At 36.2% G+C, this 16,108-nt stretch overlaps 1 protein-coding gene across 3 annotated transcripts in view; it reads left to right on the plus strand.

Moving 5' to 3' along the window:
- IPCEF1 (interaction protein for cytohesin exchange factors 1) overlaps positions 1–16,108 on the plus strand; it is a 160,432-nt gene that overhangs the window by 96,339 nt on the left and 47,985 nt on the right. For 2 of the 3 annotated variants that reach the window (XM_081044331.1, XM_081044333.1), the window contains exons 6-10: positions 5,039–5,112; positions 7,134–7,205; positions 11,337–11,348; positions 12,770–12,828; positions 14,163–14,251. In XM_081044331.1, coding sequence (XP_080900457.1) covers positions 5,039–5,112; positions 7,134–7,205; positions 11,337–11,348; positions 12,770–12,828; positions 14,163–14,251 — 306 coding nt within the window. The remainder of the gene's footprint in view (positions 1–5,038; positions 5,113–7,133; positions 7,206–11,336; positions 11,349–12,769; positions 12,829–14,162; positions 14,252–16,108) is intronic. The other variant, XM_081044332.1, reaches the window with a different exon arrangement.

Genomic DNA, 16,108 nt, shown 5'->3' on the forward strand with positions numbered 1-16,108 from the left:
TCGGTTCCTGGAGCCCTATCTAGGGGAATGAGGTAGGAAGTGCATTATGAGCCTAGGAGCAAAAGGTAATCTTCTCTTCTTGTGGTCAGAAACCCTTCATCCTGATCAGCTTTACTGTTTTCCATAGCCCTTGTTACCTATAACACACTGTGCAATGTATGTATTTATATATTGAGCTATTGTCTCTTTTCTCCTTCAGAGTAAAAATCTCTGTCTGTTTTGTTCACTGTACTATGTATCCCAACTATCTCACACAGTGCCTGGCACAAAGAAACTACTCAAATATATTTGTTGACTAAATGAATGTGTAACATTAAATGGTTTTGATAAAAATGTGTATTTAATGCTGCCTAATGACAGCAACTGCAGGTGAAACTCCACTGAGACAGACAAAATCAGAGTCGCTGGGAAAAGTGGATGCATTGATTGATGAGGAGGAACACCTCTGAGATTGTAGAACATCCTAGCATAAAGTGAAAAATTTTGTCTCACTTCAGGATTTAAGACTAGACTTGGTAAGGCAAGTTTGCATAGTGGCGAACAAATGATTTCTCTCTGGCAAGAGAACACATTTTTTTATGACCTTAGGATACAGAAGAAGTTTGCAGATACCAATGCAGAACTTTCAAGTAACTTTTCAGAAAGTTAGGAATCCTTGAGGAGGAAAGATACTATTGGAGGAAGTTATTTTGATTAATGGAGCACGGAATAAGGGATCTGAGGGGAGTAGGAGGAGGGGAGAAAGGAGGAGGAAGAGAAGTGTCATTCTATCTTTTTTGAAGCCTTTTTGCAAGTCAAATAAGCAAGGACAATTTTTGACACCGTTACCTGTGATTTTGAGTATAGCTTGAATGTCTTCATCATAGTGGAAAACTGCCTTTGCTCATGAAGGGAAGGAAGATTTACTGGGGAAACACTAAGGTGTCTGTTACTCATATTTATTTAGGGTTTCAGTTGAAGGAATCTCAGCCATTTCTGTTATTCAGAAAAAGATTGCACCCAAATGAAGATTTATGACATATCTTTTACATTGATTTATTTTTAAATAAATAAAAAATATTAGTAAAGGCATATATTTATGTTTCATTTTTTGATTGATTTTTGTATTCTCATTTGAGAATACTTTTTGTACTGAAAATAAATTGTCTAGAGGCTAATAATGCTATAAATTGGGTGTCAATTCTAATTCAGCTCAATGGAAGTGTTTTCATCTTTCGTTTATTTTCAGTTGAGTAGGAGCAAGGACACTGGAGGAGATGGAATTGTGTAGTTAAGCAGGACATGATCACAAAGTGCATTTTTTAATACTCTGCTAAGGCATGCAGACTTTATCCAAAGGCAATTGGGAACCATGCAGTATTTTAATGAGAGAAGTAATGTGAAGAATGGAGTAAAGATTTGCTGTTACTGTGATTCAGATACTAAATTGGAGGAAAAGACAGAATTAGAGAGAGGGAGAATGGCTTCAGAGACCTTTTCAGTAATTCAGGTGGACGTTAACGGTGATCTGAAGGAAGTGGTAGGTAATGGATGGATTGAAGAGCTGCGGCAGAGGTAGCAATGATAAAACTTAGTGATTACTTATACAGATGCTAAGGAGATAGAAGAGGCAAAAATGTCTTCCATATGTAGTTCCTTTTATGACAATTGGAAAGAAAGTGATACCATTTATTGAAGTAAAGAACAGGACAAAGAAGAAGAGGCATTGTAGGAAGTAAGATGATAAGTTTAGTTTTGGATATGTCTTTCTTAAGGAGTGTGTTAATCACCTTGGGCTACTATAACAAAATACCAAAGATTGGATAGCTTCAAGAACAAACATTTATTCCTTACTGTTTTGAAGGCAGGTAAGTCCAAAATCAAAGACAGATTTTGTGTCTGATGAGGGCTTTCTTTCTGGTTTGTTGCCTTTTTGCCATATCCTTGCATGGAGGTGAAAGAGGGTCTCTGGTCTCTTCTTACAAAGGCACTAATCTCATCACGAAGGCTCCACCCTAATGACATCATCTAAACCTAACTACTTCCCAAAGGCTGCACCTCCAAATATTATCACCCTAGGGATTAGTTGTTTCAGCATATGAGTTTCGGGGCAATACAAACATTCAGTCCATAACAAGGAGCCCACGGAATACCTATGTGAATAGGTACACTAGGCAGTTGGATCCCTGAGACAGGATCCCTAGGGTTGAATCCCAGTTTGAAGTATAGATTTTGGATGTGTGTGTACAATGGTGATCCATGCAGTCATGGGAGTATGTAGGATCCTCCATATAGAGTACTGGCATGAGAAGAGAACAGGAGTGTGGTCAGAGATCTGGGGAACCCTGACATTTAAGAAACAGACAGGAGAAGATGATCCCACGAAAGAGAGCAAGGACTAGTTAGAAGATAAGGAGATCAGCAGGAATGTGTTGTTAGAAAAGCAAGACTTGAGGCATTTCAAGATGGAGGGAGTGGACTATAGTATCAGTTACCAGAGCTCAATTAAGTGAGGTCTCAAAACCTGGGACTTAGCAACACAGAGGCCACTGGGTTCATGGTAACTACCACTTCTGTGGACCAGTGGGCATAGACATGGATGGATGGAGGAAGTAGAAACAAATGGTGAACATAGATTATTTTTTTCATTCTAATATAATTAAAGAAATTGATATAAAAACACCTTAGCCTGACATATTTCCCCTTTTCCCCCCAGGTCAATTCACATAAGATTAACCATGTCAAAGTGAGCAATTCAGTGACATTTAGTATACTCACAGTGTTGTGCAACCACCAGCTCTGTCTAGTTCCAAAACATTTTCATCACACCAAAAGGAAAACCCATATGCATTACGTAGTTGCTCCCCATTTTCCACTCCACCAAGCACCTGGTGACCACTAACCTGTGTTCTGTCTCTATGGATTTACCTCTTGTGGATATTTCATATAAATGGAATCATATAATATGTGTTGTTTTGTGTCTGGCTTGTTTCACTTTGTATAATGTTCTCGAGGTTCATCCACATTATAGCATGTATTAGTGCTTCATTTGTTTTTATGGCCGAATGACATTCCATTATATGGATATTCTATAATTTGTTTATTTATTCCTCTGTTGATGAATTGTTTCTAACTTTTGACTATTGCAAATAATGCTGTTGTGAACATGCAAGTACATGTGTTTATTCGTGACCTGTTTTCACTTATTTTGGGTACATATCTAGGAGTGGAATTGCTGGAGCCTGACAGTTTTTCAAAACTACACTTTTATATAGTAATGTTACCTGAGAATCCACAGGAAGCTTTGTGCATTGGAGAAAACATTGACTTCTGGTCTATGTTCTTTAAATTCTTCACATTCTCTTTGAGAGACGATTGATGAAACCACCATCCAGTAATTAAACAGTCCATCATGAGATAGATAAGTTAAATGAAGAAAATACATACACTGAGGGTGTCAAAAAAAAACATATACACATTTTAAGAAATGAAAAAACTGTATTAAAATTACACAGATGGTAACCACTTTGAGCACCTCTTGTAATTGCAGAAGTCAAACGTGACTTGCATTCATCTTTTGTTATCGGTATATATTGAGTATTACAATTTTAATGCAGTTTTCCTTTCATAAAATGTGTATAATTTTTTTTGTCACCTTCTGTGTGTGTAATTTTTAACAAGGAAGTTCCCCTTTCATTTATTTATTTATTTATTTAAATTTATTTAAAATAAAATAAATTAAATTTATTTTTCAATTACAGTTGACATACAATATTATATTAATTTCAAGCATACAACATAGTGATTAGACATTTATATAACTTACACTGTGGTCACCCTGGTAAGTCTAGTACCCATCTAGAGAGAGCCATTTAGAAATGAGTTGTGAGTCTTATAAGAAGAAAGCATTTCAAGTGAAGAGTTTGAATAAATTGGCTCATGTAGGAGAGAAAGGAAAATCCAGGCATAGGGTTGGATGTTTCAGTTTAATTTTTCTGAAGGAAGGAGTGCAAGTTGCACTCTCGTCAGCAACAAGGGAAAGAGATACAGAATGATGAAGTGAGCTAAGAGCACCCATGGTGCTATTTTAATAGCTAGCTAATTTTTAAATTTAAGATTGTATTTTCAGAATCAATTTATCCTCGTCTTCCAATAAGCTCTGACTCATTTCTGTTGAATCTTGTGGTCTGTATTTCTCCAATCACGCTGGTGTATATGGAAGAAGATTTGAGTTCTGTCTATGACAGGCAATCTAACCCGCTCATGGTTCTGTTAAATTTTATCCATAAAATAAAGATTAACAAATTCTTCAAGAGGTGGAACAATGATTACAGTTCCTATAAAAATGTTGGTGTTTTAAAGTGGCATTTATACTACGTCCTCAAAAGTGTCATTTTCTTCTGCAGTCTTCCCTTTGTAGAAAGAACTAAGAATCAACTACGGAATTGAGACTTTCCCAGATATGACTCTGAGATTTAATTCCCAAGGAACTACCTACAGACTTGGGAGAGGAAATAAAGTTTGTTGAGTATCTGTTAAGTGTTTTATTTACCTGAGCCTATTTCAGTCTTATAACAACCCAGTAAGTGGTAGATTCATGATGTGAACCTCAATTTACTAACTCTAAAGTCAGGCGTCTGTCCACCATATCTTAGGGTGCTATTAGGTTTCATCTTGTGTGCCTGTGGCTCACTAAAGTAGTGGTATGAACATGATGCCGAGAATGCAGACAAGCCCAGCAGGAAGCAGAGCTCTGATGGGTTGGCTCTGAACTCGTCCAGGAAGACAGGAAGGGGTGGGCAGGTCCTTTCCATGCCATATGTTGGCCATCCCTAAGCTGTGTCACATTACTCCTCATGGGAAGACTCTGGATGACTTATCAGGAGACTATTAATTTCTTTTACAAAATACATATCTGAGGTAAGTCCAGTGCTATTCAGGGAGGTGTCTTTTGATTCCTCTTGATTTCATTTATTCTATCGCCAACATATGTGATCTCAATAAACTACCTGCTAGAGTTAACTCATGTGTTTATATATGTGGTATGTACGTGTTTCAGGCAGAAAAAGCTGATGGATTTGTCAACCTGCCTGATTTCACTGTGGAGAGAGCATCTGAATGCAAAAAAAAGCAGTAAGTTGTCTATCATTTTCCACAAAACTCTGAGCCAGAATAAGATCTCTTCATAATGTTCCTTGAGTGATGTGACGATTTGGAAGGTAGTGAAGGTGGCACTTAAATGTCTTAGAACTTTGAGCTTTATGGGTTGACACCCTAAACAATAATAGAAGCTTTGCACCTCTTGTTTTCTGGAATTTCATTTTGTGGAGCTGATGGTTTCAAAACCCCATGGAGTCTTGGCATGGCATGTTGCTGACGACTGTGTCTGTGATATAATTAAAAACAAGCTCCCTTCCAGGATTGGCAGGGAAATCAGATGTCAAGGTTTTGTCCTTAAAAAGGGAATGACTAGTTAAATAGGATTCTCCAGAGCTGTAGATATGATGGCAAGACCCGTTTCTTTTTCTTAGTTTATGGAGTTGTCAGTAGCGCCCTTGAAATTGAATTCTCTTGAGATGTCTTAGACTTGGGGATTATGGCCCAACATAATAATTTAAGTCCAAAAGATTTGAGAACCAACAGGAACCAAAAAAGTCACTAGCCCATTACCCTCATTTTACAGAGAAAGGAACATTCCAGAGATTCTGGACTTGCCTAGAACACATGGGAGAGCTGGTTTGAGACCAGCTCTCTAGAACTCAAAATGTTCTTCCCATAATAGTATCCAGCTGCATTTTGTATATGTGTCCTCTTCACCTTTTTCTTATTTTTTTCTACCATTGACATCTTTTCTCTGTTTTATCAGAAAAGAACATTTCCCTATTGACCTATGTTGCTGATAGCAGTAATTGACTCATTTCTAATAAAATAAATAAACTGGCATTAGCTTTAAGTCTTCACACTCTGGTGTAGCTGCATATACCCAGTGATACATCAGATTGTGGTGATTCTTGTGTTTTGACCAAACTGGATATATACAAAAATTCTTGCCCGTACTGTAGGACTTCCACTCTAAATGGTAAAGGGGAAACAGTTTATTATTTGTTATCTTTAATGTTTTATACTTTTATTTAAAAAATAATCTACCTTATATATTTTCTTTACCAGAGGGTGACTTAGATAAGGTTTTTGTTGGGTTGTCACAGTGTGGAATTTCTATACTTGATTATTTTCCTGTAAATAAATTCTTGTATATATTTGATTGAATTGATACTTTTCTTAAAAGAGTTGATCTAAGTATTTTGAAGTGACACTATATCACTCTAAAGTTTGAGTTATTGTCTCTTTATAGCAAAGCAGTTAGCAAAGGAAAAGAAAAGAATATGCCCCTATATACGAAAAACAGTTTGGGGAATATAATCAATCATGTTGTAAAGATTTTGTAGGGTATCAGATGGCCACTTGTCTTATTAGGGAGACCACTTCATGGACGGTGTAGATGTCTGACCACTGCACTGTACACCTGAAGCTGAAGCTGAATAACAAAAATGTCAACTATAATTTAATATATATATATATATATATAATATAACTAAATATATATATACTTAGTTAAAGATATGGAATACAGCGTAGGGAATAGAGTCAATGGAATGGTAACAGCTATATACGATGTCAGGGGGTAGTAGATTGGGGAGGGAGGTTATCACTTTGTGAGGGGTGTAAAGATCTAACTATTGCATTGTTTTGCACAACTGAAACTAATTAAAAATTATGTAGAACCTACAAAAAAAGTGAAATATCTCAACAGTAATTTTTATATTGATTACCTATTGAAACGATAATATTTTGGGTACAATGAATAAAATAAATATTAAAATTAAAAAAAAAGAATATGACCCTATGGCTAAACAGAAACTATTGATTAGCCAAGACTCAGTCCTGTTCTGGGTGTCCTGGCATGATAAGTTAACCCTCTGCTCTTTATATGAAATAAAGATTAGACAATAGGTATTTAATGCAACTAAATTTTTTTTTGTAAAATTACAAAAGCAGATGAATTTATCATACTTATATTTGACTGATTTACTTTCAAACCCATTAATGATTACAAATACTAATTTCTTGTGTGTCCCTGCTTTTTCCCCTTCAAGTGCTTTTAAGGTCATCCATCCACAGATCAAGACCTTTTATTTTGCAGCTGAGAATACGCAGGAAATGAATGTGTAAGTAGAGAAAACTGTTAAATCCAGCCTTTAGGGGAATAGACTTACCTTGGTCAGGTGTTTGAATTTTAAGCATAGATTCAGATTAATTTTGTTTTATTTATTTCTGCTGATTTAGGGATTAATCTCTTTAGCATCTGTAATGTCTTCTTGCTTGTCTAGTATGTGGAAGCAGTTTGGAAAACCACACATATCAAATTGGCTATTTTAGGAAGAAGGCCTGAGATTCTTCTGAGAGAACCAGTGAGTTGACAAAGGAATGGACAAAAGCCATTATAAGAAGATCTTAAAATGAGAATCAGCATCACAGGGAGAAAAGCTTGAAAGTATTATGTAACCAATCTCACAGCTTTCAGAATTCTTCATGCAAAATAGCATTTCATATGTGCTGTGTGATTATCATGCTGAGTCACGTGTTTATCACCTCTCCATATTCAATCCCAAACAGTTTGCAAAATCTCCTTGCTCAAAGTATACCTAGCATAAAATTTTATATCCCTAAATTCCTGTTTCCTCTTTGCTTTGTTTAAATAAGTGGAATATATGCACAGAGTACTACCGGTCCCACTCTACCCCTACTGGTTTCGATCATGATATGGTCACAGTGGCTGTTATGTGAATGAGACTATGTACACATCTGAGGTGTTTGAGGCATCAGAGAATATTCCATTTAGTTTAAGTTCTATTTTCAGAAGTCTTAGTGTCTCTTACTACCTCACATAACTCATTAAAAATATGTCCATGGAACACCTACTATGTGTCCCATTGTAGCAGAACCTGGGCAATAAAAATAAAGAATACAGACACAATTCCTCCATTCAGAGTTTATGGCTTAGTCTTTTGTTTATATGTAATGATTTTCCTAACCATCTACCCTATATAATTTCTCTTTGCCCTCTTCTCTAGAAACTTAAAAAAGAAGCTGCTTTTCACCAAACATGTATGAGAACATGTGCTCTCTCTCTCTCTCTCTCTCACTCTCTCTCTCCTTCTTACAGGATATCCTATCAGTTCCCTACACTTATCTCCTTTATATGAGAGGAGATAACAACCCTTTATATGAGAGCAGAATGGCTCTTTACCACAGAAAATTGGGAAGACCAGTATTAGAAAGAAGGCAAGGAATTGACAATTGAGTCTTTCAAACAAGTGTTTTATTTACTTTGACAAAGAAAGAAGTTGTTTTTCCCCTCTTTCTGATTTCAATCCCCCCCACCCCACAGCTTTCTCAAGCATCTGAGAAAAATGAGAGTGGATACACAAAAGGAGAGGATTTTTAAAACTTCACACTCAAAGCTCTTTAATGTTTCTTTTCATCTGTACTGGTACCTCTAAATCCTATTGATTAGCAAGGCCTAGGTGTGTGAGGGGTGTGGGGAAGGCTTCATGTCTTGCCCAGCAGTACTGGAGCCATAAGATAGTGAGGGTCAGTCTGGAGCTAAGCCATCCATTAAACCCAGATGGTCTTTCCTGGCCTTTAATGGCAGCGAAACAGAGCTGCTCCCCACTCCTCCCAGCCTCCTGTTGTCCCTGGTTTCTCTCACACAGTGTCTTGTATCTCCAGAGTCCTTCCTGTCTACACTCTTCCTGCCCATCCTACCCATGAAGGGTTCTTTCAAAGCAGGTCTGTTCTCTCTGACAAGGAAAGAGTGAGACTGAGTTTTACTACAGCAACAGTTACTGCTGAGCGCTTTGTTACCTGGTGAATTTCTCCTCCCACACAGTGAAACGCCTTTGTAAACCAGTAAAAGTACCAGACCCGTATAGTTTCTTGGACCTGTTATATTTCAGGCAGATTTGCTCACGAAATCACACATCCAAGCTACTCTTCTCTGGTTTTTGTTTACATCTCTATTCCGTTTATCTTCAGTTTTCATGTTCTCCCTTTCCAGAGCTCTAATGGCAAATATTGTTGCATGAGTGTTAACTATAAATATAATATATACACTCCCCCCGCTGGCTGTTAAATCCAAGCGTTTCCTAAGTCATCAAAAGCAAGATCTTACTGCCTACCTATGATGTAGAGATCTGTTCATTTGATTTGAAATGATGTTAGTATTTATGTTTCCTGCTTACAAACAAGATGTAAATTGAGGTTTGAACGTAAGCCGTCCTGACCCCATTGTTTTGAATGACCTTTGTATTTGAAAATTGTCCCTTGTAGATAAATGGCCTATTTTGTCTGTGCCTGAATATATCATAATTTCTCTTATTTATAACATCATTATTAAGTTTTATTATTCCGAAGATGGTTTTTCTAACAGCCAACAATGCAGGATCTCTTTGGGTCTCCAGGTTAACTTCTCCCTTCTCCCATTTAAAGATTTGTTTTACAGTAGCACCTGAAGCGCTTCCTTTCTTACTGATGTGGCCTGTTTACGCCAGCACATAATGTGTACTGGGTATTTCTTAGTGAGAGGCAGAGATGCTGGGGAAAGACGGGGTGAGTGGCTTTTGGAGCACCTGGTCCTGTTTCAGAAAGTGGTCTCCTTGAGAAACTGCACTTGAGGATGGTGACTTTTCTCTCAGGGACAATGAAGGGAAAGGTAATGAAGTTTAATAGAAATGCCCTGTGTTCTGCAGGGACCCTCACTTTACTAGTAGAGGGTTAAGTAATTAAGGGTAATGACAGAGCTGGTTTCTAAACAAAGACGGGTGCTAGCTGCCTTTCTCAGTGTCGGTGGGAAGAATGTTCTTGTTTTGTACACCAATTTCTTAACGCTTGTGCTTCTCCAACACACACATTCACATCAAGTCAATATACAACAAACTCCCAGGAAACATCTGCCATCTTCTTTTATGTAAATATAAATCTTTTTGTGCATCCATCTATTTAGCCACAAATAGACATTTTTCTGCTGTCTTAATGTTAAAAAAAAAAAAAAAAAAGCTCTTAGCAAAGGAGGTACTCTAAGCCAGTGGGTTCTAGAAAGAAAACAGTCAAATGAGATTCTAATCATCACAGCAATAACTAATGGTGGCAGTTAAAAGACATGGGATTTGGGTAAGGGCTGAGAGGAATCTTTTTTATTTTTATTGTCAATACTCTTGTTTTGCTGTGTTTCTGTATTTTCATGTTCTGGAAAGGAACTTAGAAGTGTGTTTTCTTGTTTCAGGCATCCTCAATTTTAAACTATTTTTTGTCTTGATATATAAAAAATTTTGTCTATTTCACTTTTTAGATACTTTTTGGGGGGAGAGTCAGCCTATATAATTATGAAATCAGTTATAAACCAATTTATCTTGGTCTTTTAAAAGTGAATCATTAAATTCATTGTGCTTTGCCTGATCAGTGTTTAAAAATGTACTTTTAAATGTTTCTTTAAGTTAAGTAATACATAAAACATATTCTTGTAAGAAATTATATAATACAGAATTATGTAAAGTTAAAACTTTCCCATACCCTCAATTTCACCTTAGTTCAACTTCTTTCTTTAAGATTAATCATTTTTAACAGTATGCTGTATCCTTCCCTATGCTTTCTTTGCATACCAATTTGTGCACATGTACAAATATATAGTTTTAAAAGTATATTGAATCAGGCTACATATATTGTTTTACTTGCTTTTTTCATGTAACAGTAAGTTATGATTTTTCCAGGTCTTTACAAGGCCCCCCACCTCAGTCTTTTTATTAGCTTCGTTTATGACATAATTCTGATGGATTCAGTGCCATATTTTATTTATCCATTTTCTTATTGATGGACAATTATATTGTATCATTTTTTTTGTCTTTTTGCCATTGTAAGCCTTCTTTAATTAACATTCTTCCACATTTACTTGTGTACATGCAGTTGAGTTTTTGTAGAACAGACATTTATAATTAGAATTGTTGGGTGAAGTGCTGCATATTTAAATTTTGAACAGTATCACCAAATTGCCTGCTTAACTCAACAAAGGATGATAATGTTTTCTCTTAAATTCTAGCAATCAGAGGTAGGTAAGATTTTTGCCAATATCGTGGTGAAAAGTATTTTCCTGTGTTTAAATATGCATTTCCCCAAATACGACTGAGGCTGAGAATTTTTTTCCATATATTTATTAACCATTTGTATTTTTTCTGTGATTTCCCATTTCTTTGTTTTATCATTCTGTTGGGTCTTGATGAACATTTGCCGGTTCCTACGGCAAGATCTGCGCCCAGGTATTGATCTAGTTTTAAGCGGCCATTAGAGAGCTCGTGATTATCATGGTGCCAAAGGGGATTTCTTAAATGAGGCTGGAGCTCATCTTTTGCTTGTAGGAAGTCCTATTTTATTTATTTTTAAAAATGTAACTTATGTATTTTTTATTAAAAAATATAGCAAGTCCATGGCAGGTTGAGGGTTGGGTAAAGATTCCTAATCTGTTGACAACTGTAGACTTGGGAATGTGCAATATTTATGTCATGGTGGGAGTGTTGCATGTTGAATAATTCATGGACTAGAAGAAATGAAAAGTATAAGTGAATCAATAAGTGCATAGCATTATTATTATTATTTTGTTGATACTGGTAGACTTAGGAACTACTAAATGCTCTGGTTTCTCAAAAAAGATACAATATGGAATATGTATGTATATATATATATATATATATATATATATATATAAATACAGAAAACTGGAAAGAAGGAAATGTAAATCACTTAGATTACCACTACCCCAAAATATTATTTTCCCTTTAGATAGCTTATATAGCTAAGTGCATATGAAATAGATACATTTTAAAATCTTTTAAAAATGTGTGTTATAAAATATGTTTCTAACTAAACCCTTGAGAAGGAACGACAGTAACTTGAAGTCATAAGCCAAGTTTGAGTGCCTTAAAGTTTGTCTAGTTCTATTTTTGTTATTGATGTTTAGTTGGAATTCATTGCCAACAAAATGGTAAACCAATAGAAGATAAGATATTGTCAATTTTTACTTTATATAAAATTCTTCAAGGAATTAAAACTTTCCCCAGTTTAGGAATACCTGTCAAATTCTTTACTGATTAATATAAAAATCTTGGCTGAAAAATGTGTCCTCTCTCTGTCTCTCTCTCTCTCTCTCTCTCTGTCTCTCTCTCTGTCTCTCTCTCCCTCTCCATCCCTCCCTCCCTCCCTCTCTCCCTCCCTCCCTCCCTTCTTCCCTCTCTTCTTCCCTCCCCCCCTTCCTCCCTTCCTTCCTTTTTAAATAAACTGGCATTTTAAAAGGTAAAACTTTAAGGATCAGTTTGCTAAATTCAACGATAAAGATTTTGATGGTTGCTAAAAATTTCAAATGCACAATTACAAAAGACATATATTTGTTCATATATTTAGAATATCTAATGTAATTGCCTATGTTATCCCACTGGATAGTGGGCCACCTCATTTCTTCTCTTAGAAAGAATGCCCTGAGTAAGGAAAATATTGTGAAACCAGAGGTCTTAGGTTTCAATAATACACTTTTATGCTGTTTCTGGAAATGCATAACTGACTGTAGAATTATGATTTAATTTCATTATAAAGTTTGTCAGAACACCTACCTCAGGGCCTGGGGGAAGGTAAAGAGATAGGTGGCCAATCTCTTTGGCCAAACATTTATTTTCTATTTACATTTTAGGTGGTTAAACAAGCTTGGATTAGCTGTAATCCATCATGAATCTACTACAAAGGACGAAGGTATGTTCTACTTTAAATTTCTGAAAATTTAGCGAGAATATTAGAATAAGATAAAATAGGATAAAAACGTGATGTCAAGTTCTATGCATAGTCTTGTCCTAATGAAACATACTTTGGCATTTAAAATTATCTGAAAATATGTATACATAGTCACATAGACTTACCAGCATGGAATAGAGCTTCCCATGCTGGCTATGAATGCTTTTCACACTTCACCCACACATTAGCAGCTGTAGGCTTCACTGACATCTCAAATAACTGCCAATGCAAATGTTTTATTGCTCCACTTACTGGGTTCTTACTCATGGGCATCATTTCATCATGATCTAGGCAGATAACTTTCATCCCACTATTTCCTCTCTGATATTTTAATATTTCCACTAGATGTGTACTGAAAATAATTACCCTAAATTTGTATTAGGAGTTTGAAGTTCAGATTGGGGCACAGGCCATATTTTTAGCTTTCAGGGTTCAACAGCTACAGAGGTCTAATTCTTCTTACTGATAAAAGCACTTTTTAATATTGAGAAGGAGGCTTTCGGTGCCACGGTCACAAAGCTGAATACTATTTCTGAAAAGCTCTGACCACATAAATCTCGGGAATTGGAACTAGGGAGTTAAATCTTTGGATAACAAAATCACAAAATCTTAAATTTGGAAATGGAAAAGTGGCAACTTGATTTTAAACAATAAAGAAGTATAATACAGTGCTGTGAAATCAGTGACAACCATTTCCATGCTCCTCTTTTCCATAAAATAAATACCCATTGTATATTTGAGGTACATTTATAGATTGGGAGGAAAAAAAATAAGGACACAAAAGCCTTCTCCTTATCCTGGTATATAAGGCCTTCCACGATATGGTCTCAAGGAACGTTTTAGCTTTGTCTTCCACCATATCTCAAAGGGGACTCCATATACTTAGCTCAGCCTGCACTGTTGGCCTGGAACTCACATCACTGTGTGTGCACCATTGCTGGTTTACTCATCCTACCAATTTCAGCTCATTGTGATTCCTGTGATCAAAATTAATACTACTGATTTTATGCCCCCTTAGTATATGACTCAAACCTTTTGAGGAATTATTTCAGTTTTCCTGAGCTACAGTTAGTCCTGTTCCCATGTGTTGGATACTCCTTGAGGGCAGAAGACCTGATGTGGCCATTCATTTTCTGCTCTGATGTAATGCCTTTGCACCAGGTAGCCTACAAGTTAAGCACTTTCTGACTTGGGTTGGAATTGCAATAGACAGATGGAGAAAAACCACTGCTCATGCATTATGGAAGAAATGATGATGGCTTTGAAACATTAAGCATTTTCATTTTTTATTATAGAATGCTACAGTGAGAGTGAACAGGAAGATCCTGAAATAGCTGTGGAAGCAGCACCCCCTCCTTACTTTGCCGAGACTCTGTCTCCTTCGGTATGTACTGACATAATTATTCTGTTGTTCATCGATCAAATGTGTGGACGTCATTTCTTCCAGTTGGGTTGAAGCTACCTTGACTGATAAATTTTTTAGAACAGGCTAAGTAAGGTACTTGTTAAAGAACAAGCACAATTCTCAGAGTGCCGATTTTCAGGCTTCTCCATAGCAACCCACTGGTACGACAAACTCCGAGTATTTGTGTGTGACCCAGAGATGTATCACGCTCAGAGAATCCATGGTAATGCAAAGAGCTGCTAGGTAATACGTCAGTGCCTGTACAGACTTGCTTTATAATGTTTATTTATACTCTAGTTCTCAGAAAGAATTGAAATTGCCTTACCTAGGTGCATGGCAATTGCTACAACAATGGAACATTTTCCTACTACAATGGAAAATGAATGTACAGGGGATGAAGAGAATAGCATAAAGAGAAAATCAGAGTCAGAACGAGAGCAGCAAGCCTGGGCTGGGGTTAGTGCATTAAATCTGCACATGGAATGATTATGTATATTCACTAGAGGAAAGTCCAAGATTAATTCTAAGCTTTGGAAGCACCCAATGTAAGTTCAGATTATTAGTGGATGTTAAGACTGTGGAGAGTTGCTCTGTATTTGGGTGCTCATTGGCATTGTAGTGATGGCCCCTAAAAGAAGTCTAGCAAAGAAGTTTGGGGAAGTTGATTTGTGGTTTTTATATCTACTATGTACCAGGACTTAAGTAGGTGCTTTCAGTATTTAACCATTTACTCCCCCAAACAATCCTGAGAAGTAATATTATTTAATGTGCATGTCACTGATTGCAAATGAGGCCAAGCATCTCTTCTTGTTTATTGGCCATTTGGATGTTCTGTTTTGTGAGGTGTCTGTTAGTACATATGTCGTTGTCTTATTATTTATAGGATTTTTAAAATTCAATATTCTGTACATTAGTCTTTGCCAGTTAAAAGTGAGGAACATTTCCTTTCCCATTTCATGGCTTTTATTTGTTAAAACTCTGTTTCATGGTTTCTTTTTGTAAACAGATGTTCTTGAGGTCAACGTGTCAGAGTTATCCATCACTTCTATTGTAGTTAGTGCCTTTGTTTCTGGTTTATAGAATTATTTCCTACCTCCAGATCAAGAGGCAGTAGATATTACTATCCTTATTTCATGGATGAAGAAACCTAGGTTTAGAGAGGTGGAATGGCTTGGTCATATACCCAGTAAATGGAACCTGAGATGGGAACCTCAGGCTATCTAGCTTTAAAGTACATTTTCTTTGTACTGTAACATACACTTGCCCATCCATGGACCTAAATAACTATGGGTTCTGACAGATTAGAGCAGCTCTTTCACTTACCAGAATTCTTCTCCCAGAATTTTCTATTTTGTGTGATCAAGTTTTCATCTATTTTTGTGATTTGCCAGTTCCTGGATTTCAAGTGTTAAATAGCATTTAAATAATGACCTCTTCTGTTTTTACCCTCTGTCAGTGGAGAATTATGGTCACTTTTCTAATTCATTTGTCTAGCAGCCAAGATCAGAAATAAAAATTTGTTGAATGAGTATGTTTATTAAAATCTTTATTAAGTAGGATTAGCCAAAATTAAGCAAGATATAAATAAAATGAAATTTTGAGTATGGTAAATTTTAGACCAATTTTTGAACTAGACTTACAACCTATCCTTTTTCATACGCTCATTGCTTTTCCTTAATGTAGTCTTTCTCCTCTTTTAAAATCCATTTCTGAATTTAGAAAAGTCTTTTATGTGCTCTATAGCACTCAAACTTAGTGATATCACCAGACCGTAAAGTGTCTCCCAGCTTTTAACAATGTTCTTATTGGATTACCCTTTATTGCTCCTAAAGAAGT

The sequence above is a fragment of the Rhinolophus hipposideros genome (assembly GCF_964194185.1).
Source record: "Rhinolophus hipposideros genome assembly, chromosome: 3".
NCBI classification, from domain to species: Eukaryota; Metazoa; Chordata; class Mammalia; order Chiroptera; family Rhinolophidae; genus Rhinolophus; species Rhinolophus hipposideros.